The following is a 25947-nucleotide window of genomic DNA, read 5'->3' as shown; positions in this document are numbered from 1 at the left end:
ATGTGATTGCTCTCTATAAATACACAGATGGATAAATAGCAGGGAGGGAGAGGAGTTATTTAAGTTAAGTGCCAGTGCAGACACAAGAACAAATGGATATAAACTGGCCATCAACATTTAGGCTTGAAATTAGGTGAAGGTTTCTAACTACATCGCTACCTCAATGTAACGCCACCCAATATAACACGAATGCGGATATAACACGGTAAAGCAGTGCTCCGGGGGGGCGGGGCTGCGCACTCCGGTGGATCAAAGCAAGTTCAATATAACACGGTTTCACCTATAACGCAGTAAGATTTTTTGGCTCCCGAGGACAGCGTTATATCGAGGTAGAGGTGTATTAGAGGAGTGAAGTTCTAGAACAGTCTTCCAAGGAGAGCAGTGGGGGCAAAAAAACTTAACTGATTTCAAGACTGAGCATGATAAGTTTATCGAGGGGATGGTATGATGAGATTGCCTACAATAACATGTAGACAAATATTCCCATGGCCAGTGATGGGACACTAGATGGGGAGGGCTCTGAGTTAACTACAAACAATTATTTCCCAGCCAGGTGTCTGGCTATTGGACTTTAAGTATGTGGGCAAGACCCAACTGACCTAGGTCAGACTGGCAGAGACCCTGAGGTATTTTTACCTTCCTCTGCAAAATGGGACATGTGTCACCTTCAGGTTTAAATTACTGTAAATGGTGAATTCGCTATGACTTGAAGTCTTTAAATCATGATTTGAGGACTTCACTAACTCAGCCAGAGGTTATGGGTCTATTACAGGAGTGGGCGGGTGAGGTTCTGTGGCCTACAATGTGCATGAAGTCAGACTAGATGTTTATGATGGTCCCTTCAGGCCTTAAAGTCTATGAGTGTGGTGATCAACTGTCTGTCCTCCAGCAATATAGATAGCCAAGTAGTATAGTATATAGCAGGGGTCGGCAACATTTGGCACGCGGCTCGCCAGGGTAAGCACCCTCGTGGGCCGGGACAGTTTATTTACCTGCTGAGGCGGCAGGTTCGGCCGATCGCGGCCCCCACTGGCCGCGGTTCGCCGTCCCGGGCCAATGGGGGCGGCAGGAAGCCGCGGCCAGCACATCGCTCGCCCGCACCGCTTATCGCCGCCCCCATTCCCAGGGCAGCAAACCTGGGGGCTGCGATCGGCCGAACCTGCCACTTCAGCAGGTAAATAAACTAGCCCGGCCTGCCAGGGTGCTTACCCTGGCGAGCCGCATGCCAAACGTTGCCGACCCCTGGTATATACCCTCATGTTTCAGGAGTTTGCGCTCATCAAGCAGAGCATGAATAGACTACAGCAGCAAGTAGTATAATGATATTTTGATCAGTAATTTAACCTTTAGGGTATTAAATTAATTTTCTTCATTTTATCAGATTAACCTTTAGACAGGTCTTTGCCTCACTGTACATAAAGCACAATGGCATGAAGTATTTAGAGTCAGCATATTTTAAGCTATCCAAGTGTCACCACTATAAGAGTATGATTTGGGATAAATTTTCTGGTGTAAAGCCAGAATTATGTCCACTACAGCTACTGTGTTGACAAACACTATCCCACACACACCTTATACAGATTACTCCTGAGGGAATTCTGTGCCAAAAAAATAAAAATTGTGCACCAAAAATATTAAAATTCTGCAGAAATCTGCATATTTTGTCAATAAATAAATGTGGAAGCTCCAGCATGTGTGGCAAAGTACCTTCTTCTCCTCAGCAGACTCAGTCCTTTTTAGCCTTGGAGACACAGGCTTGGGCAAAGCAAATCCTTGTAGGTAGCACAGGGTCTGGCTATTCCTTCCCTCAGTCAGTCCCTTGTGCTTGTTTAGCTTCTCTTCTGGGGACAGAGTGCGGCCTTCCTTGCAGGAAGGGTTCAGAGCCTTGCTGCTCCTAGCTTACTAGCAGCTTCCCTGGTTCTCTCACTCTCTCCCCCCACCCCCTTCCACGCCAGGGAGGGTTTAAAAAGGTTCCAAGCAGTTGGAGCCAGCTGAACCTAATTAGTTCCCTGGTAACCCCTTGCCCAGCTGAACCATATTTCTCTCTCCTCAGTGGCTTGGGAGAGGCCTTTTTAACCTCCTGGGACTGATTACTACCCCCTCCCCCCCTTTCTAGCTGTTTGTCCTGGGTTTGCCACACATGGTAGTGAGGAGCACGGGCCACGGGCTGCACAGAGGTGGGAAAATCACCCTGTAGGCCCCTCCCGCCCCCCAGGACATGGGCTCAGTGAGGCTTCACCCGACTGTGACAAATGCAAGGGCTGGGCCTACCCCAGAAACACCCCAGGGCCCTGCCCATCCATGCCAGATGCACCAAGGTAGCAAGTGAGAAGGACAGTCTCGCATGCACACTCAGCCCTGAACCCTGAACCAGGTGTGCGGAGACAGGCTCAGCCCGGCAGGATCCAAGTGGGGAGGGGATCCAGGTGTGGGGTGAGAGGGTTCTGTGTGGGGCAATCTGGGTGCAGGTGGCTTGGTAGGGGGTCTGAATGTGGGGGATCTGGATGCACAGGGTTCCAGGTTGAGGGGTTCCAGATGCAGCGGGAATAGGACTCTGCAGAGGGGTCCAGGTGAAGGTGGTTGGGGCTCACTAGGGGTGGTTTGGGTGTGTGTGGGGGATGAGGTTCAATGGGGGGCTTAGTAGGAGTATCCAGGTGCTGGGAGAGTGAGGCTTAGTGGGGTGGGGGTCTGAGAGTGGGGGGCTGGTCTGGGTGCAGGGGTGGGGGTCCAGAGGGGGAATCTGGATGCGGGATGGGTCTCCAGATGCAGGGGGTGAGGCTGTCTGGGTATGGCTCGGTCGAGATGCACGGGGGTTGGTCAGACAGGAGAGCAGCTACCTGTACATGGACCCCTCCCCCCACAGCTGAGGAGCGATGGGGGAAGGAAATGTGTGGGAGGGGGTGGAGCTTCCTGAAGCTGTGGAAGGTTTCTAGGAGTGGGTCTGATCCAGCCCCCACTGCTCCTTGCATGGGAAGAGGAAATCCCATCCTTCCCAGCCCAGCAGGGACTAGCAGCTGAGCCCAGTGCAGGGTAGGAGCCCCAGCCCCACCCCCACGGTGATTTACCTCTCAGCCAGCTGTTCCAGGCACCCAAAACAATGTGCCTGCACTGCTGGGGAGGGGTGTGTGTGATGGCTCTTGCGGCATCTCTTTGCTTCCCTGTCAGAAGTCATTTTTTTTGCGTGGAAGCAAAGAAATCTGCATGAATTCTGTATGCATGCAGTGGCACAGAATTCCCCCAGGAGTAACAGATATTACTTACAGCCCTCCCCCAATTTAAGAGAACATTAGAGTTGCAAAGTCAAACATGCAAAAATTAGGAAATATGTTTTCCTGTGCAACTGTAATGATACAATCTTTAATTAAATGATCACTACAGTTATTACTCATTCAGTGGCATTGAACTTTAAGTTTTTAAAAAAGCAAACTGAGAAAAACTCCATCATGTGGAACTATATTGATGCCTACATAGTTCATTAGTATGATTGGGACCTTTAGCGTAACTGGCAGCAGCAGTAGACTGTTATCCTCTATGTGGACCAGCCACAATGGGACGGCACATACATTTGACTTTTTGATCCTGTTCCCCACTTGTCCCTACCACCTAGGCCTTTATTAATTCACCCCTGCTTCTACATATATAAACTTCAGTGACTAATTAACATTCTGGATAAATGCCATATTTGTTAACAAAGAATGAAAACCTCCCCACTTTCAATTAAGGCTTACACTCACAATATACAGATTCTGAGAGACACAGAAGATCTTCAATATAACCAGGGAAGTTCAGATATAAAAAGCAAAAACAAAAAATAAAAAACCAGCACCATAAGTCAGTGTTTCTCAAACTGGGGTGTGCCGTACTGGACGCCGCTTCCAGCAGCTTCCATTGGTCTGCAGCGGCGAACCGCGGCCAGTGGGAGCCGCGATTGGCCGGACCTGCGGACGGGACAAGTAAACAAACTGGCCCGGCCTGCCAGGGGCTTTCCCTACACAAGCGGCAACCCCAGTTTGAGAAACACTGCCATAAGCCCAATTCTTTAATAATTTTTTTCAAATCACCTTTCAAAGGGCTACCTTGCATTTTCTAGCCCCAACCACCTGTCCAGGTATTGTCTTTTAAACAATATTATACCAATGCAGAACAACTGAAAATTGAAAGAGAGGCGATAAGGTTGATCTATTTCTAAGTGTTCATCTTTGTCTCGTTAAGAAAAAACAGAACTGAATGAATGCCTCCCATTTCACAACTGGTTTAGACAGCACTACATAGGAAGCATAAAAAGGAGGACAAGAAGTGCCATTATGGGCTGCTTGACAAAAAGTATTGTTTTCAGACCATACAAAATATACAGAAATATAAAAAAACAAAAAGGAAACTATGAATTGCTACAAGTTTCATCCTTCGTGCTTGCCTGACCCACGAAAAAAGCAACACAATGCAAAACTAAAGTAAAATATCACCCAGGACTTTCCAACATATAAAACTGGTTTATCCAGAAAACATTATACATTACACAATCACATTGTTTTCAAATCTATTTAATTAAAAAAAAAAAACCCTCTAACATTTCTATCAGGAAATATTAAACAAGCAGCATTTGCAGAGAGGTATTATAGATTTTTCTCTATCAGAAAGAAAAGTGTCTCTGTAGTTAGCTTCTCCGTAAAACATATTGTGCTTCATTAGATAAAAATATAGTTAACTGTATTAAAAACCAAAGGACTTTGAAAATAAACTACTCCATATCCTAACCTTTATATTCCCATATTATTGTGTTCCAAGTGGATGAACAGCTTTAGGACAACAACTGTCAGGAAGAATTACTTTTATATATTTCTTCTGCATGAGCTCAAGACATAATAGGTTTCAGGCTGTTTGCAGTGTCTTTAGCAATGTGACTATTGATTTGAATATGTCTTTTGATGCGTTGTGTTTGTTAGTTCTAGATCGCTGCAACATCAACGTGGGGTGGGCACTGCGCTTGCATCACTCTGTTCAGACCTAAACATGCCAGATGCTATTACATTGCCTATTTTTCAGTTGCATTAAATAATCCCCAAATATTACAAAGAAAAATAAAATTTTAATTCTATAAAACTTTGCTCCTTCAGTAAAAATAATGAAAAGGGAAATAAGTAGCTCATCTTTTGTCTTTTTAACTCCATTCACAATTGTGTATTATACTATGTCTCCAGTATAATAACGAGATGATGATGATTTATCCTTCTAAAAGTTTGGTTAGCTGGTACCGCTCGATGGAGCAGATGATATTAAGGTGAGAAATCCCTTCAGGATTTTGAGGTCACAGCAAAATGCAGATGGCCAGGAGGTGAATGCTCTCCTCTGCCCTGGAGAAATGTCCCACTCTCCAGCTCTCAGTTGCCAAACACTCCAGCTCTACCTTCCAGGTCACTAAACGACTGTTTCAATGAATGTGTGTACTTTCCACACTTAATTCTGTTGCAAACTAACTTAATGGTAGCATTAAAAAAAAAAAAAAACCCACAACAACCCTACACACAACAGAAATAATTCAAAGACAGAAGTTTCAACTGAATTTATTAAAATGAGCAATCTAGTACTAAGCTATTCAAGCTATTATTGACCTTTATCAGGTTAAAATGCTGCTAATTATGACTTGCTATGGAAGAGTCAGTCTGTTTTAAGACTTTGCTATTACACATTTGAGGTAAAATTTAGCTCCAGCAATCTACAAGGCCCAGATTAATATATTTGTAATGTAATGGTCTAGTCAGAGTAATTCAAAGTAAATTAAACCTATTGTAATAGATGTGCAATTTGTTTATACTGCAATTATTCCTCCTGGATTTACTAATTTTACTTTTCAGTGATTCCTATCAGAGTGAGTAAACTCGAATGTTAAATTAAAATGATAAAGGTTGCCTATCTTCAATTTTCTAGAAATTCAGGACAAAATTCTGGCTTTCTAATAGAAGGAAAGGGTGATCATAAACATTTAAGTGTGTTGCAAACAGGAAACTGAAAACAGAGTGGCTTCAATGCAATCCCGTGAAATGTGAACTTGGATGGTCATTTCAGAAAAAAAGATGAAAACAAATCTTGCTAGCTGTAAATTTGTTATTAAAGTGAAAACTCACAAATGAACCCTTAGTATTTTTCACTTAAAAGTGTATTTCTTGGTAAGAAAATACATACCTTCATAAGTCTTTGGGGGCAATAAAGCCAATAATTCATAAAGTCTGTGCCTGTAAATCATTGATGGTGTTTTTAAAGCATTTCCATACATTTTATGTATTGAAGGGAGCCTTGAAAAAATACAGAAAACACATAACATATGTTAAAGAGAGATAAAGGGTTATGTAACAATTTTCCATTACAGATTTGCTTTAATTTGTACTGAAATTCATATTCACTACCCTTGAGGCTACATACATTAAAGATGCTGCCTAATTTGCAATGCCAGCATACCAACAAGCAGCTTACATTTCTATTAACTCATAAAACCCTGGTTTCCTATTCCCAAGCTGCATTTTCATGCACTATTATAGACATATATAAGCTTTTATATTGTATTGTACTTTACATGTCTTTCTTGCAGTTAACATTTTTGTAGTTTTGTCCCACCATGGTCTAGCTGACATCCAAAAGATTAATGTTTTAGAGTGACAGAATAGTTAAAATACTGAACAAAAAGGAGGGGAAAAGAACAACTTCGATGTTGAAAAATAGCATAAATACAAAAAGTGTCCGTTTATAAACCATTTCTGTCTCTAGATTAATTTTACACTGTGTATATATTTGTTTTACAAAATGGAACAGATGCACACATAAATACTATCCCGCTATGTGTACAATGAGCATACAAAAATGTTATCGAGGTATGTGCATAAACAGGAAAATGTCACTATTAGTGTTGTACTTGATTGGAAAAACAATAAAAATACTGCAGACAAACATGGTGTCTAATAAAAATTAACAAAAAAAAAAGTTATTTCATGTTCTGTTTCTTAGCATGACATGCAACACACAAGACACAGGGCTTGTCTTTAGAGCCCCATGCAGATACAAAATTTGTATCTGCATCCGCTCTGCAAAAATGATCTGTAGATATCTGCAAATTTGTAGGGCTCTACTTGTCCTCATTACAACAGTTATCTTGAGTAACTGGAGCTAGCCTAGCTTGAGTGAGACCATGAGTGACCACAGTGAGAAACACTCAAGCTACACAGAGTGATTTGATTAGCATCTGAGTAATTGGATTAGCCACTGAAGAGTAATTGTAACTTGAGTTGCTGCATTACCACTGCATTATTAGCTCCAGCATCAGCTGTATTGGAACTTCAACTTCTAACCCTACAGCCCTAACCCTCACCCACAATGGGCCAACTAGCTTGATCTTAAAACACCAAATAACATGAGCTAGAAATTTGTGTGTGTACATGAGTCAATTTAGGCGCACAACTTGAATTATAGCTTGAGCTACCAGTGCAGTGAAGGCAAGCCCATAGTACTGTACCAGTTTACTTACATCACTGCTGTAGCTTTTGTACTCTGTAAGATACTACTTTAAAAGTCTATTGATCTGTCTAAACAATCCATTATATCAGGAAGATACCAGAGGAATATTCTATAGCACTTTCTAACAAAAAATTACAGCTTAGTTTTATTTAAAAACTTAATGATGCATTTACCGTGTCAATAAATCAACAGCACATGGGAGGGGAGGAAGTAGTCTCTGAATAACTTCATCAGTAAGAAGACCACCACAATAGGAAACAAAGGTTTTGATAGCTAAAAAAAAGAAATGGATAGTAACTTAGTAGAATTTATTTAACTGAAAATTACACCCAATTATCTCATGGCTCATTTCAAAATGAAGCAAATAGAGAAAATACTTATAGCACTATTGATCTAGGATTTTAAAGACAAATAGGAAAAAAAAATGATTAAAATGGAAACTGCACATTTTTAGCACCTCTAACAGTCAGGCCACTTATTTTGGCAGCATAAGCTGCATCTCCACTGGGGGTGGTGATAACTGGAAATCCCTTTCTAGAATAGACAAGGCCTTTCTAACTGACCAAGTCACTTTCAAAAATTCTTTTTTACACCTGCATCAAGTTTGACTAGAGAGAGAAAAATGTCCAATATATTAGAATTTTAAATACTAAAGTAAATAGCTTCTTCCCCAGTCAATGTGTATTACCAAAGATTCTCATTCACTATTTAGCTATATCATTTTGCAATATTAATTTTTTTAATTAATTTTATTTGAAGCAAAGCAGCTAATTAAGTAGGCTTACAAACAAATAATATTTTGTTCTGGGAAAACATTTTTAAAGGACATGAATAAAATCCAATCAAGAACACACATCTCCCAGGCCATATCTGTATCTTATAGCTTCATCTTGCACAACATTTCCAAGATCTAACCTCTTCTCTGTGCCCATACCACTAAAAATCTTGTCCAAATCTGATAATTTCATGTGTTGCCTTCTGTTATCTCCGCCTCTATGTCCTTGATGCTTGCAACCTTGTCCCCCTTCAAGTTCATTCAAAATGCAGCCACTAAGATAATCTTCCTGGCTTGCCATTTGGACTACATCAGCATTCCCTGTAAGTCCTTCCCTCCACTGCCTCCTTTTCCCACGGCATCAAACACAAACTTCTTGCTGTCACTTTCTCAACATAGTCCTAACTAGTGTTAAAGTAGTCTGAAATAAGGGGGCTTTCGCCATCCCCACATCTGCCCATCCCCTGTCTAGCAATTAATTCTGATCCTCCAGCTCCCCCATCAGTTTTCCTCTCTGCAGTCCCCCATCTGTTCTATCTCCACACCTGTTTTGCCCTCTCCAGACCCTATCTGTTCTGCTCCCCAGTCTCACCTTGGGGTTTTTCATCTCCCAGACTCACCTTTGGGAAGTGGGGAGGGTTGGGGTGGGGGTGGGAAAGAGAGCTCCACCTGCTTCTTGTTCCCACGAGGTGGGTAAGAGGGAAAAGCAAACAGATGGTATTAAAAATGTGCACGCCATAGCAATACAGGCTCACCTCTTAGAATTTTTATACCCTGGGCCTGCAGGTTATTTTGACCTGCTGCACTTTTAAAGCACTGGTCCAAATCTACCGATTCAACTTATCACTCATTATTTATCATTCCTCGCCTTTGCTCTGCTGCCAATGATAGCCTCAATCACCCGACTTCTCCACTTCTCTGACAAGAACTTGCATTGTTTCTCCCATGACTTTCAAGTAGAAGAAACTCCCAGACAAAATCTGTATAGCCACCACCAAATTCTTCTTCAAAATGTCTCTCTTTAATAAGGCTGTCGATTAATCGCAGTTAATGCACATGATTAACTCAAAAAAAATTAATCGCAATTAATCATAGTTTTAATCGCACTGTTAAACAATAGAATACCAACTGAAATGTATTAAATATTTTGGGTGTTTTTCTATATTTTCATATATATTGTATTGTGTGTTGTAATTTAAATCAAAGTGTATATTTTTTTATTACAAATATTTGCACTGTAAAAATGATAAAAGAAATAGTATTTCAATTCACCTCATACAAGTACTGTAGCCCAATCTCTTTGTTGTGAAAGTGCAGCTTACAAACGTAGATTTTTTTGTTACATAACTGCACTCAAAAAGGAAACAATGTAAAACTTCGGGGCAAGAAGTCCACTCAGTCCTACTTCTTGTTCAGCCAATTGCTCAGGCGAACAAGTTTGTTTACATTTAGAGGAGATAATGCTGTCCTCTTCTTATCTACAATGTCACCAGAAAGTGAGAACAGGTATTTGCATGGCACTTTTGTAGTCAGCATTGCAAGGTATTTACGTGCCAGATATGCGAAACATTTGTATGTCCCTTCATGCTTCGGCCACCATTCCAGAGGACATGCTTCCATGCTGATGACACTCCTTAAAAAAATAATGCGTTAATTAAATTTGTGACTGAATTCCTTGGGGGAGAATTGTATGTCCCCTGCTTTGTTTTACTCACATTCTGTCATATATTTCATGTTACTGCAGTCTTGGATGATGACCCAGAACATGTTGTTCATTTTAAGAACACTTTCCCTGCAGATTTCACAAAACGCAAAGAAGGTACCAATATGAGATTTCTAAAGATAGCTACAGTACTTGCCCCAAGGTTTAAGAATCTGAAGTGCCTTCCAAAATCTCAGAGGTCTGAGGTGTGGAGCAAGCTTTCAGAAGTCGTAAAAGAGCAACACTCCAACGCGGAAACTACAGAACTCGAACCACCAAAAAAGAAAATCAACCTTCTGCTGGTGGCATCTGACTCAGATAATGAAAAAGAACATGCATCGGTTCGCACTGCTTTGGATTGTTATCGAGCAGAACCCGTCATCAGCATGGACACACGTCCCCTAGAATGGTGGCTGAAGCATGAAGGGACATATGAATTTTTAGCGCCTCTGGCACATAAATATCTTGCAATGCCGGCTACAACAGTGCCATGCGAACGCCTGTTCTCACTTTCAGGTGACATTGTAAACAAAAAGCGGGCAGCATTATCTCCTGTAAATGTAAACAAACTTGTTTGTCTGAGCGATTGGCTCAACAAGACGTAGAACTGAGTGGACTTGCAGGCTCTAAAATTTTACATTGTTTTATTTTTGAATGCAGTTATTTTTTGTACATAAGTCTACATCTGTAAGTTCAACTTTCACGATAAAGAGATTGCACTACAGTACTTATATTAGGTGAACTGAAAATACTATTTCTTTTGTTTTTTTACAGTGCAAATACTTGTAATCAAAAATAAATATAAAGTGAGCACTGTACACTTTGTATTCTGTGTTGTAATTGAAATCAATATATTTGAAAATGTAAAAAACATCCAAAAATATTTAAATAAATGGTATTCTATTATTAACAGTGTGATTACTTGCATGATTAATCACGATTATTTTAATCATGTGATTAATCGTGATTAATTTTTTTAATTGCTTGACAGCCCTAATCTTTAATAATGTGTGTAGAAAACTGTAACCTGATAAAAGGTAGGCAGGTGGTGAGTTGTGAACCCTGCTACTCCCTGGCTAAGAAGTGCAACCGCCCCATTATATTTGTTACCCCATCCTCCCCACCCCAACCTAGCCCACGTTTATTTCATCCACCTATTATACCTTGTCTTGTAGAGTATAAGCTATTTGGGGAAGAGACTATCATTTATCAGATATTCGTAAAGTACCTGGGATAACAGGGTCCAACCTGATTGAGACCATTAGGCGTTATTGCAACATAAATACAAAATAATAAAAAGATTAGCAACAGTTATTAAATAGGTTGTTGTTTTGGAAATATAACACATAAGGATGAGAAAAAAAAAACCACCACCACAAGTGTTACCGATATAATCGTACAGACATACACACACGCAAGCAGAATCTGTTATGGAGGTAATTAAAAACAAGCATAAATTCTGCATTGATGTTTTTCTTTGTCGTCTGAAGGACAAATAATCAAAGAAAGAGAATATGCTAAACTTTGCTTACCACAGAGAGCACCAGCACGGCCTTCTAATGTCACTTGCCATGTAAATGAATCTCCCCGACTCCTCTCTGTTTCTAGATCTTTAGGAGATAGTGGAAAGACACACTTCCATAGTAATAGCATTCTTGGGAGATAGTGCTGGACAACAGCAGGACCTGTAAGTTTTAACAACAGTCAATTACAAATCTGAGAAACCATAAAGGTAAAATATTAAATCAGCTCACCTATGTTCAAAAAGGTCTGTACTGTTTCCTTCGCCCATCCTTGCATTATTCCTTAACCTACTGCCTCTGTCCCCCATTTTGTACAGAACATGCCCACTGCTACTGTTAAGGTTGTCTCCCCCAAATTCATTATAAACCTGTTATTTAGCTTTAGCCAAGTTTTATCATATAGGGACTCAGCTGAGGAACAACATAAAAGAAAAAAAAATTCATTTGGTGGAGATGTTCAGAAATGCAAAATTTCTGGGCACCTCTTGGTATATAGAAATCTCTCTCTTATCAAAGGGAAATAGAGAATTGGTGGACAGAAGTAACAGGTTCAAATGCTGAAAGGAGAATAGGAACATGCAAAGAGACACAAAAAGACTTAGTGAAGGCTCGAATAATGATTTAAATATCAGGGTCAATACTCTGACAATATTAAGCATGATTAGAGTTCAATAACATTTCATGTGCCTGACAGATTCAGGGAGGATCTTGATATTCCCTCCATCTTGTATGCATCTTGATATCCTCCTCATCTTGTGCTGACACATATGATACCAATCAATTCTGAACATTTACTGGACTAATCTTGCAAATTATCTTTAATATTTAAGTAGTACTGGTCCAATCCTGACATTGTTCTGAAGGCAGAGCTCCCACTGAGTTAATAGTAAGTGTTAAGGTAACAAACAATGCTTTTATGCATCTTCTTTTTAATCAGAGATTTAAATTTATGTTAATAATTTTTGAATTTTTTTACTAAGAAATATTACAGGCAAATGAAGGACCACAAGTATTAAAGCTAGTCATATGGATTTATCAAAACACATACTTTAATTTAGTCTTATATGTACTTTTAGAAACCTATTACCTAATGTCATTAGAGAAGCTACCAACAGCCATCCAGCCTGCGTTCGTTGTATTGAAATGCGACTATTTTGAGAAGCAGAACACAATAAATCCTCTGCTACTGTCATGATTACCTATTCAAAATTTGAAAAACAAAGAGCATCACTACCTTTGTAATTGTACACAGAAATCAAACACAACTTAAAGAAAAAATGCAAATGATTATTTCTAACAAAAAAATTGATTTTGCCCACAGTGAAGTTATGTGCAAATTTCCCCACTTATTTCAATGGGAGCATGTTCATGTCAACACATTAATAACAAAGCCTTATGAGAAACATAAGCCCCAAAACAGAGGCTACAGGACTGAACTATTCAGGGGACAGGTTGGCGTGGCGTGTAAGCAGATCAAGAGAAATTTTCAACCTGTCCCCCGGTACAGCAGGTTCACTAGGGCCCCGGTACAATGCCCTCCCTCCCACCCCCACTGTGTGCAAGGACAAAAACGAAGTACTGCCCTCATCCCTATTCCCAGGGAGTCTCTTCCCCACGTCTTGGGTTGAGATCATTACTGAATAAGGGACTGCAAATGAGGGGAACAGTCCTTTTAACCCTCCTCCCCCTGCCTCACAATTATACTCAATCACCAATGAAAAGAAATAAAAATTAACAGTGCCTAGCACAATGGGGTCCTGGTCCACAACTAGGGATCTTAGGTGCTACTGTAATACAAATAACAAATAAATATAAAGCCATGGGACCAGTCTTCTCCTTGGTTGAGCTCAATTTGAGAGCTATAATTCCCTCCACCCCTCTATCAAGACATATTTCTAGCATTACTATTTAGCCCACTATATGCTGGGTATTCTCCAAAACCTAAAGAAAGGCAGTCCCTTCTCTGAGGAACTCACACTCTAAGAACGGGCAAGTAGACAGAGGTCATGGAAAAGGGAATAACAACAGGCAATTTATATACAATGTATATACATATAAATTAGCTTAACTCACTACAGGCAGCATAACAAAAATAGGGTCTTTAAAAGGGAATTAAATGTGGTCATGACAGGGACCTTGCAGATGAGCTGAGAGAGGTCATACCACGCAGAGGGGGGTTGCATTAAGAAGGCGCACAGAGGATGTGTGAGATTCTGACAAACAGGTGGACAAGGCCCATCCCCATAACAGTTTCTTGTCACAGGAAGGGAGTCATTCTGACCCCAGCAGCAAGAGGTGAATGAAGACAGGACTTTGGTAGTGCTGAGTGTTAGTCCAGACAGAGAACAGTAGTACTGCTCTCATGGCTATCTCAGGCCTGGTCTACACTAGGCGTTTATATTGAAGTTAGCGCCGTTACATCGAATTAACCCTGCACCCGTCCACACCACGAAGCTATTTAGTTCGACATAGAGGTCTCTTAAATTCGACTTCTGTACTCCTCCCGAACGAGGGGAGTAGCGCTAAATTCAACATGGCCATGTCGAATTAGGCTAGGTGTGGATGGAAATCGACGGTAATAGCTCCGGGAGCTATCCCACAGTGCACCACTCTGTCGACGCTCTGGACAGCAGTCCGAGCTCGGATGCTCTGACCAGCCACACAGGAAAAGCCCCAGGAAAATTTGAATTCCTTTTCCTGTCTGGGCAGTTTGAATCTCATTTCCTGTTTGGACATCGTGGCGAGCTCAGCAGCACTGGCAACAATGCAGAGCTCTCCAGCAGAGATGGCCGTGCAATCTCAGAATAGAAAGAGGGCCCCAGCATGGACTGATCGGGAAGTCTTGGATCTGATCGCTGTGTGGGGCGATGAGTCCGTGCTTTCCGAGCTGCGATCGAAAAGATGGAATGCAAAGATCTACGAGAAGATCTCTAAAGCCATGGCAGAGAGAGGATACAGCCGGGATGCAACGCAGTGGCGCGTGAAAATCAAGGAGCTGAGACAAGGCTACCAGAAGACCAAAGAGGCAAACGGACGCTCCGGATCCCAGCCCCAGATATCCCGTTTCTACGAGTCACTGCATTCCATCCTAGGTGCGGCCGCCACCACTACCCCACCACTGACCATGGACTCTGAGGATGGGATATTGTCCACGGCCGGTTCCTTCGACATGTTAGCGGACGGGGAAGATGAGGAAGGAGATGAGGAGGACGAGGCAGTCGACAGCGCTTACAACGCTGATTTCCCCGACAGCCAGGATCTCTTCATCACCCTTACAGAGATCCCCTACCAACCGTCCCCAGCCATTAACCCGGACACAGAATCTGGGGAAGGATCAGCCAGTAAGTGTTTTAAACATCTAAACATTTATTTTTAACAGAACAGAAATATTAAGAACAACAACAATGGGTTTCTCATGATTAGTTTGCCCTAGGCGCTTAACGTTTCAGTCCTGGGCAGTGCAACTATTGAAAAAAAATCTAACAATGTCCGGTTTAGCATGATTGTTCTGCCCAAGCCGCTCTACTGTTTAGTCCCTGCCAGTGCAGCTACAGTAAAATGTGGTCTATATGTCCGGGGATAGAGCAGAAATCCTCCTGGGACATCTCGAGCAAGCTCTCCTGGAGGTAATTGGAAAGCCTTTGCATCAGGTTCCTGGGGAGAGCGGCCTTATTGGGTCCTCCGTGGTATGAAACGTTTCCGCGCCAGGAGACAATCAAGTACTCCGGGATCATTGCCCTGCAGAGCATGGCGGCATACGGCCCTGGACTTTGCAGGCTTTCCCGAAGCATTCTTTCTTTATCAGTGTCTGAGATCCTCATCAGGGTGATGTCGCTCATGGTGACCTGCTTTGAATTAGGTAGGGGAATGTTAGTATTGGGACTGCTTGCCCGTTCCTTTACAGAACTGTAACCGCCGGTTTGCAGCCACGCGGTGGAGGCGGGAGAGGGGCAGCATACAGGGATCTTTCCCTGGGACAGCCACGAGGGGGTGGGACAGGGGCAGAGTTCCTGCTTGCCGGATTGCTGGCAGCAGGGACTGGCATTGCTTTCAATGTGAAAGGAGGCCAGTGCTACTATTAAAGTTTTAAGCAGCCACAAGTCTACGGCTTACCATGTCTGCCCGCTACACAAATTCCGGTGTCCTGCCCCGCTTCTCAGATCTGCAGTGCAAGACCCCAGGCACTGAATGCGAAGGCCGAGAATTCGACCTTGTCCTGAGTGCGCATGTGATAGGTGCTGTGCATGGTCTTGTTCACAGAGAAAGACTATGTTCTTTGTTCACAACTACATTTATCTTTCTGAGGAATTCACTCCCTTTTTCCCATTCCCACAGCCACAGCTGCGACTGTCTCACAACCTAGCCTGGCATCACAGTCCCAGAGGCTAGCGCAGATTAGGCGTAGGAAGAAGAGGACACGGGAGGACATGTTCTCGGAACTTATGGGCTGCTCCGGAGCCCAGGCAGCACAGCAGACCCAGTGGAGGGAGAACTTGTCCCAAATGCACCGATCACACATGGAACGGGAGGAGAGGTGGCGGCAGGAAGACCAGCAGGCGACTCAAACGCTGCTTGGACTTATGAGGGAGCAAACGGACACGCTCCGGCGCCTTGTGGATGTTCTGCAGGAACGGAGGCAGGAGGACAGAGCCCCGCTGCAGTCTGTAACCACCCTCCCCCGCCACCAAGTCCCATACCCCACTCACCCAAAGTCCAAAGAAGGAGGGGCGGCAGAGTGCGTGCAAACTCTCACTCCACCCCTGCAGACTGCTCTAGTAGTAGAAGGCTCTCATTCCCCAAAATTTGACAAGTCCTCTCCTTCCCGCCTCACACAAGCCCCCGTCCAAGTTTCACCCCCCAGTTTCATGTGTAGTTGTTAATAAAAAATACGTTTCTGTTAATTACTGTTTCCATCATGTTCTTTTGGAGGAGAGTCTGTCTGAAGGGGGGGAAGGGGGTTGGTAATTGGACAGGACAGTCACCTTTAGCAGGGTACATAGGCGGGGGCAGGTCCAGCAGCAGGGCACATACACAGTGCAGTCACTAGTTACCCTGGTCAGTCTGGGAGGTGGTTTTCATGTTCTGTGGTGGGGGGTGGGTTGCTCTGTGACTTTGTGGCGGGGGAGGGCAGTTACAGATCTTATGCAGCGGTCCTTATCCTGGATCACAGAGCCACGCAGCAGGGGATCTGTAACCGTCCTCCCCCTGCCACAAAGTCACATAGCCCCCACATACACACAGTCCCGATCAGGAGGGGTGGCAGGCTCCGTTGAAACAACCAGTCCACCACTGCGGATCCTGTCATTCCTGGAGTTTAGAAGCGTCATTTGCATCACTACACTACACCCGCTCCCCACCACAGTCTGCGTCCCAGGTTTAAAACATTCCTGCGAAAACAGTAATAAAGAAAACGGTGTTCATTAACAAAGTAGAAGTGATTTTATTTTTAAACATGTGTTGGAAGGGGGTGAAGGGGGTATGTAACTGGAGAGGATAGTCAACATTAACTGGGTAAAGAAACGGGGGCAGGTTAAGCTTCTCTGTACACAAACTTAAAAGTCACAGGTTACCCTGCTCACTCAGGAACCTAGCTTTCAAAGCCTCCCGGATGCACAGCGCGTCCCACTGGGCTCTTCTAATCACCCGACTGTCTGGCTGGGCGTAATCAGAAGCCAGGCTATTTGCCTCAACCTCCCACCCCGCCATAAAGGTCTCCCCCTTGCTCTCACAGAGATTGTGGAGCACACAGCAAGCTGCTATAACAATGGGGATATTGGTTTCGCTGAGATCACAGCGAGTCAGTAAGCTTCTCCATCTCCCCTTGAGACGGCCAAAAGCACACTCCACCACCATTCTGCACTTGCTCAGACACTAGTTGAAGAGTTCTTTTTCACTGTCCAGGGCGCCAGTATAGGGCTTCATGAGCCAGGGCATTAGCGGGTAGGCTGGGTCCCCGAGGATCACTATAGGCATCTCCACATCCCCAACAGTTATTTTCTGGTTCGGGAAGTAAATACCTTCCTGCAGCCATCTAAACAGACCAGAGTTCCTGAAAACACGAGCGTCATGAACCTTGCCCGGCCATCCGACGTAGATGTTGGTAAAACGTCCCTTGTGGTCCACCAGTGCTTGCAGCACCATGGAAAAGTAGCCCTTTCGATTAATGTACTGGCTGGCCTGGTGGTCCGGTCCCAGGATAGGGATGTGAGTTTCATCTATGGCCCCACCGCAGTTTGGGAATCCCATCGCTGCGAAGCCATCTATGATCACCTCCACATTTCCCAGGGTCACTACCTTTGACAGCAGTACATCAACGATTGCCTTGGCAATCCCACGGTAGATTTGCCCACGCCAAAGTGGTTCGCGACTGACCGGTAGCTGTCTGGCGTTGCAAGCTTCCAGAGGGCTATGGCCACTCGCTTCTGGACAGTCAGGGCTGCTCGCATCCGGGTGTCATTGCGCTTCAGGGCAGGGGACAGCAACTCACAAAGTTCAAGGAAAGTCCCCTTCCGCATGCGAAAGTTTCGCAGCCACTGGGATTCATCCCAGACCTGCAGCACTATGCGGTTCCACCAGTCCGTGCTTGTTTCCCGGGCCCAGAATCACCGTTCCACAACATCCACATGACCCATTGCCACCGTGATGTCCTTGGTGCTGGGTCCCGTGCTTTCTGACAGGTCTGTGCTACTCGCAGACTTCAGGCCCTCACCGCGGTGCCGTAGCCTCCTCGCCTGATTTATCTGCATCTGCCTCTGGGAAAGGTGGATGATAAGCTGCGAGGCGTTGACAACAGCCACAACTGCAGCGATGGTCGCAGCGGGCTCCATGCTCGCAGTGCTGTGGCGTCCGCGCTGTCACTGACTAGAAAAGTGCGCAAAATGATTTCCCGCCGGCGCTTTCAGGGAGGGAGGGCGGGAGTGATGGACGGATGACGACAGTTACCCAAAAGCACCCTCGACATTTTTTTACCCAGAAGGCATTGGCGGCTCGACCCAGAATTCCAATGGGCAGCGAGGACTGCGGGAACTGTGGGATAGCTGCCCACAGTGCACCGCTTCCAATGTCGACGCTTTCCCCGTTAGTGTGGACTCACAAAGTCGAATTACTGTCCTTAGTGTGGACACACACGTTCGACTTTGCAATATCGATTCCAAAAATTCGATTTAAGTAAAATCGAACTACTCTCGTAGTGTAGACATACCCTCAGTCTTCACAGGAAGAGTTCAGTGGAGATAGATGCTGCTATTAAATAATTTTTTCAACACAATTTCTAGAAATACCTAACTCTAGTTCTATGTTCCTGAGTAGGGTGCCATTTTGCTGCTACACTCCAGCAGGATATCCAATCTCATGAGGTAGAAAAGACTGCTCAGTGGTTAGGGCACTAGCCTAGGACTTGAGAAATTTGAGTTCAGGTCCCTGCTCTGCTACATACTTTCCGTGGGACCCTGGGCATTTGACTTAGATTTTCTGTGCCTCAGCCCCCAAATATACAATGGGAAACACACCACTTCCTTATCTCACAGGGGTGTTGTTTAATTAAATACATGAAAATCTGTGAGGTACAACCTATGGTAATGGGGGTGTTTGTGTCATGTAAGTACCTTAGACACATAAATAGGTAATTTGACACGTAGGAAGTAAAGTTCAGTAAACGGGAAGGATGGGAAAGGCAGGAGATTTTTTGAGATTTGCTGTAAGGTAAATGTTGTTATTTAAGTATATCACTTAATTTATTTATAGCTTAATATACCTAATATTGTATATTTTTAAGCAACCAAATAGAACATATCTTTCCACAAGCCTTTTCAAATCATCTGTGTCATTCATGCTTTCCATATATTGAATTGCATTTACTGTATTTCACATTATGTCAGAGGCTGTCAAGACAAGACTTCCAAGTACAGTTACAATTAATCAGCATCAAGGTAATCATCATAAAAGCTTTATAATGTACTACAGTTTTCCTTTAATTTGCACATTTAAAAAAAATCCATGATATAATGGAACGAAAACATTAATTTCTCAATTCCATAATACTAATCTAAAGCTATACATCAAGTAACATAATCTGAAAGAGTGTACATTTAAAACAAAACAAAAGAACAACCTTCTAAAAATGACACTATAAAAAAAAAAAAAACCCTCTCACCCCTCACAAACCTCTGCTGAAGTTATCAGATGAATGATATGGGTCATACAACTGGTTTCATTTAATTGCGTCTTGATTTCTGACAGTATTTCCCTTCAGACACCAATAGCTGAGACTTATTTTTGAAGTATTTTTACATGAAATATAAGCAATAGTTTGGAATGTTACATATATGCTAATATGCTACCTGTTTTGCTTCATCTGATCCTGCAATTTTAACTTCTCTTTCTCACAAGAGGAAAATACACTAATACACTATAGCTGCTATCCAGAATACTAAATATTTGATACTCCCTTTTCCCAACTGCTCTATTTAGACTGGTCTCTCTGAAATTTGGCAGCTTTCCTGAAACAGAATGGAAAACAGCTACTATAACTCTTCTATAACTGGTACATAATTTTTTTTTGTTCTGTTCTCCCCCCACCTCACCTAGGCTAGGCCATCTTACTTTATTTCTTAAAAGAAATCTTTGTTAAAGTGTTTTATTTTCCAGATAAATTGCAGTCTCTCTTTTATTCTACTTGGGTATACAGTATTTTAAAATGGCGCTCTTAACTATTAAGTTATTAAGCTATTCAGGCTATACTTAGTTTGTTCTCTCTTTTCCCCAACCTCAAGCGCTTTGAGTAATCAGCAAATGAAGTTTTTAACATTTAAGAATGTTCTCCTCCCCAGTCCCAAAAACAATCCCTCCATCACCTGGACTTAGGCTCCTAAGTGCCGAAGTCACCTTTGAAAATGGGACCTAGATTCCTAAGTCACTTAGGAACTTTTGAAAATTTAACCCATTAATACTGTATGCATTACAATACAGCTGTATAGTTAGTGGTCAGTAATACTTAAGAGATATCTAAGATTAATTTCAGGTGAAGAGGACTATTGCCAATGTAGATAGAACACATCACTGGACACCAGCAATACCAGGAGGGATGAGCTGGCGTGCAGTCAGGAAAGTAACAAATATTTTCCTCATGGATTGTATTTTCTAAATGGACAACCAACCTAATTCTCAATTACTGAGGGACAATCTCCACCCATTGATATATTTTGCTTTCCACAACCAAATCTCTGTACAACTTTGCATCATGAGTAATGTACCCAAGTATTCAGATTCTAATACCTAAACTGTATTGTTAAATCTATTCACCTAAATTTGGGTTATTTATGATTATGTACTCTATGTATCATATTACTTTTAAAAACAAACTTTGTATTTGTGGATAATCTAAGCACTATGCCCAGATGTACAGACACTTTTCTCAACCTATGTATTGTATAACTTTTTTAACATTAGCTTTAATAAAAATTTTAAATCTGTTATCAAAATGTACCCTTGACCTTACTGTAGTATAATATTAAGTAAAGCAACATCTCTGCATCTTTATAGGCATGCTCCCTCTCCCTGAGCTTCGAAACAGAGGGCTGAAGAGGGGGGAAAATGAGAAAAATTACTCTCTCAGACGTGAGAAAGAGAAAGCTGACATTGGTGCTGTACCATATTTTTCCATCTGTAGTTCACTCAGAGGACAAAGCCTTTCTTACTGATGCAAAACAGTCTCCATCACAAGATCTTTATTGCCTCCGGGTTAGATCACTGCAATATGTTCTTCTTGGGTCTTCTCATGAAGGCCACTCAGAAACTTCAGCTAATAGAAAACAGTATATCCTACCTCCTTAGTGGAGTAGACTGGTGTGAACATGTTACAGGTATGTTGATATGAGAAATTAATTATAGTTTTGTGAAATTCTATCAAATGGCCTGAACAGATGTAACTGGTGTTGGAATTAGTTAAGGGTTTTAACCATCTTATATAATTTCTACCTTGGACTAGTGGAAGTTTTGGCAGAATGGATATATGGATAAATAAAATTTTATTTTGTACAGTGGTTAGTCACCTAAAGGCATAGGAAGGTGTTAACTCAATTTAGTCTGTGGTAAGTGAATGTCCATCCAGGAAAATTATAAAACAGTGAGCAAGGCAACAGATCTGTGGATGTACTTCCAATTAGTTTTATAAAAGAAGATCATTTTCTTTGGCAAAACCTAATGAGCTTCAGTTGTATTGTGGACTAACACAGCCTTTTCTTACTCAACAATACAGTTGTGATGTTCATGGGAAAGGGGCAAGTAATGGTAGCCTGCCAATTTAAGATACTTGCAAGTCTGGCCAGGGTTACAGAAGCTTTAATCTTCAGAGAAAGTTTCACTGGCTTCAAACAGAACTGACTGATTTACAATTCTGAAAACATAACTGGTCTCAAGAAGTTTACTCTCAAATTACAGTCTCCCTCCTCTTTCCAATTTCTCTAAGTCAAAGCTCTTTAGAATCAACCTTCATTCCCAGAAGCAATAGTGATATGTGGTGGGGAGACCTCAATCTTAATGCAAAAATATTCATACAATTATTATAACTTACATTAGTATTAGGTTGTTAAAAAGTTGTCTGCATCATTATTGAATGAATATCTATAAATACAAGTATGTTATAGCCAGGATGCTTGAAAATCTAACAATATCTGTTAATTTAGTTACTTATATTCAGGCTGGTTAAAGAAATTCGAGGTGGTGTCTGTTTCTGTCTCCCACGGGTAAGCAAACATCCAGAAGATAGCCCCTCCTTAGCCATAAAACCGTACTGATTAGCTCTAAGAGTGTTATTCAAACTCAGGAAAGCTGCATTTTAAACTTTACCTTGCTTTAACTTTTATACTATTTTCCTTTGTATTATATATTGGTTATTGAAATTTGTGCTTTGTACAAAATATTTAATAGTAGTCTAATTGCTGTAACAAATTGTAACTGTAAGTAGCTTAGGTCAAGAAACAGACCTTAAGAGTGTCATATCTAAACCATGACACCAACTAAAATAAAAAAACCTGACTAGTGTAAAGTCATTTGTTTTTTTTCATCCTCACAGAAAAACGTCTAAGTAAACCCATACAAAGAATTCTAGAAGTATTCTTGCTTAAATGAATTTTATAATCTCTATAAACTTCATTCAGAAAAGCCTTGAGGAAAAACATTGTAGTTGGAAATATTTTATTTTTTTGGTTAGTTCCTAAATGTTCAAGTGCCAAACACTTGAAATGCATACTTGCAAATCTGATTGCTAAATGAAAAGCTCTTAATATCATTGCTATTTAAATGGTAAAATGTGTTATGCACTAACCTAAAATTTAAATGACCTTGCTAAACTGATTGCTAATGAAAGAAGCCATTTGAGTATAGAGTATTTATATTAATGGGAATTTAATTAATTAATTACTGGCAGTGCTCAAGCAGCTCACTCACCCAACTCAGGAAGATGAAGAATCATCTCTAGAAAAACTGTAAGAAAGAATCGGCCATTTCTTTTACAGCTATTTAAGCTAAAGACTTTTTATAAAGTTATTTAATTTTAAAAGACTGGTTTGAGAACAAAAAACTTTATATAAAAGGAATGTTTGTAAATTTTGAAAATAGAATTTCATTTCCTGTTGAACTCTAATACAACTGATGGAATATCTCAGAAAATGAGTTGAATAAAAAGAGAAAAGTTAAACACTAACTTTTAAGTTATCTGATGCTTTCCCAAACAAAGGAAGTTAGAAATCTTGCATATTCATTAAACAGACTGCATACCTCAGGAGCTGAAGGCGTCACCTAAGCAAATCCCAGATGCATGGAGCCAACAAGTGACTGCAACCAAGTTTCAGGCTTGTTTAGACTCAAAGAGGTGTGTTTTCTTATAATTTAATGGAAATAGGAAGGAGAAGAGTATAAAAAAAGGGGAGTACCTCTCACATACACACACTGCTAACCTGCTTAAACAGCAACTTACCCTGTCCATCTCTACTCTGTAATTAGCAAAAGTTAACAGACTGAATATTTACTATTGTTACAATGCCATGGATCTTCTTTGAAAAATCTGCGATTCAGAAATGTTACACTACCTGATCAGTGATTTAAATGATTAAATTTATGGAGAAAAAAAATAGCATTATTATGTGTGTTCTTAGGGATCCTTTTCTTCCTAATAAAAGAAACTACTACATCAATATTTTGAGAAAAAAAATATTACTGTTCTAATCATGAGATTTAAAAAAAAAAATCAGCGTTGTAATATCACAACTAAATAAGAAATACATTTGAGACATTTCGGGAAGGAGCACAACAGAACTGCTTACAAGTAAATTAGTAGGATCATTACCTTCCCTTTTCCATGTGGAATTCCTAATGGGCAGTGTTTTACTGCTCCCAACAAAGCAGCAACAGCAAAACTATATCCAGTCACTGCTTCAGGGGAGGACTTAAGGGCACTAAGCCGCTCGATGCAGCGATCCAAAAGTGGAGACACATAGGATGGCAATGCTACAGCAATGCAGCGTAGACACCAAGCTGCTGCTAGTCGAACTGAAATACTGGGATGAAGAATAACTGAAATTACTGCATCCAGAACCCCTGAAAGAAAAAATAAATACACTTAAGACATGGACAAAGCAGTCTGGCTGATGAGCAAGGTAACTGTCTAAAGGCATGTATGTGTATTCACTGAGGGATAGTGAAGGTCACTTTTCAAGCATTTGCTAATCTTTAAACAATGAGAAGCGCAAATAAGAGAGATTTCACATTAAATGTCGTCAATCTAAAATATTTTATTATTTTAAAAAAGTTAACCCAGCTGAGGAGCAGTTGGATGAAACTGAATTCTGGAAAGATTGAAGTGGTGCTGTTGGAGAGAGGAAAAAACTTTCAAAAAACCTTGACCCCTTTGGAACACCACCCTGGTGTCATTAAGACAACCTGCAGCCATGGTGTATATCTAGACTGTACACTGCTTATGGATACCATAACAGCCAAAGCTGCAAAAGATTGCCCATTTCCATCTACAGACAGCAAGAATATTACACCGCCTTTTATAAGATTCAGACTTGGCTGCAGTGATCCAAGCACTTGTGACCTTCAAGAATGATCATATTAAGTATGAAGCAGCTGACTTCAAAAGCTATAGCTACAATTGTTTCAAAACATAGTCCTTCTGTTCAACAACTAAAACCACAACAATCCAGCTGTCTGTTCTCTTCCCTGGCTCTCTGTAAAGGACTGGATTAAACACAATGTTTAAATCCTCTTTGAGACTTTCCCCAGGTACCAGACAGACTGCTTCACCTTGCTTCATCCTGAACTTCCATGACAGCTACATTCCATGGAACTATCAACCCAAAAAGCGTTTGAGAAAGAGAAAGAATTTGCTGAGCAATTGGCTCCAAAATTTGGAACACATTCCCAAGAGAGGAGAAGGACCCCCAACCTCAGCTTTGAGAGTTAAAAGCAAAAACTCACTTTTGATTTAGCTTTTCCACATAACACCACAAAAAAAATAAAGTATAAGAAAATAAAAACCACCAGAGACCAGTTGCTCCTGCTGCCTGGAAGGGGACGGGGGCGCGGAGGGAAGTGAGAAAGGAGGGAAAGGGGAGAAAGAGAAACATGCCTTATGTATACACTTTAAATGTGTACCTTGAGCGACAGTAATGGGCACTATATAAGAACCTAGACAGATAAACCTACCTAGATTATATTTTCTTGAATACAAACAAATTCAGTGAAAACATAGATAAGTGCTTCACTACACTAGATCATAATTGCATATACTTCAATTAGTTCAATGCCTATTCCTTACTGAGAAATAAAGTTGATTGAAACATGAAACGTTATTCCTCCTTAGTGTGGTTTCTGTTTAACACATCCCCTCCACGTCATACTGGTCTATAGCGACAATGATATAAAATCCTGATAGCTTCTCTATGGCCTATCTAGTCCAGTGTTACATTTACAAATACACAATTACTTCTTTGGACAAAAGCACTAAATATACTATGCTTCTGTATGTGTAATTTTTCCAGGAGCACTGAGATAACACTAAATTATCAACCCAGACTGCAATATCAAACTCAACATTTCTTATCAATGTCATCCTATTTGTACCATTGTTCTAATACATTAAGTAGGGTTACCATACATCCGGTTTTTCCCGGACATGTCCGGCTTTTCGGCAATCAAACCCCCGTCGGGGGAAATTGCCAAAAAGCCGAACATGTCCGGGAAAAATACCGGCCGGGCACTTCCTCTCCCGCAGCTGCTCTGCTCCTCCCCTGACTCAGACTTCGGCTCTGTTTAAGAGCCAAGCTGCCCGAGCCAGCGCTACCGGCTTCGGGCAGCCCCCGTGCCTCCGGACCCCAAGCCACCGGCCGGGCACTTCTCTTCCCAGGCTCCAGCTGCTCTGCTCCGGCGGCTGGGGTCCGGAGGCA

General features: G+C 41.7%; 1 protein-coding gene across 9 annotated transcripts in view; it reads right to left on the bottom strand.

The window, feature by feature from the left end:
* Positions 1-25947, bottom strand: part of HEATR5A (HEAT repeat containing 5A) — a 130996-nt gene that overhangs the window by 75345 nt on the left and 29704 nt on the right. For all 9 annotated transcript variants that reach the window (XM_034768715.1, XM_034768712.1, XM_034768711.1 and 6 more), the window contains 5 exons: positions 23847-24097; positions 12591-12702; positions 11513-11665; positions 7677-7776; positions 6181-6290 (listed from right to left, as the gene is read on the bottom strand). In XM_034768715.1, coding sequence (XP_034624606.1) covers positions 6181-6290; positions 7677-7776; positions 11513-11665; positions 12591-12702; positions 23847-24097 — 726 coding nt within the window. The remainder of the gene's footprint in view (positions 1-6180; positions 6291-7676; positions 7777-11512; positions 11666-12590; positions 12703-23846; positions 24098-25947) is intronic.

Source organism: Trachemys scripta, chromosome 4 (assembly GCF_013100865.1).
Source record: "Trachemys scripta elegans isolate TJP31775 chromosome 4, CAS_Tse_1.0, whole genome shotgun sequence".
Taxonomy (NCBI): domain Eukaryota; kingdom Metazoa; phylum Chordata; order Testudines; family Emydidae; genus Trachemys; species Trachemys scripta.
The sequence above is the reverse complement of the archived record's forward strand: the minus strand, read 5'-3'. Positions and strand labels throughout refer to the sequence as shown.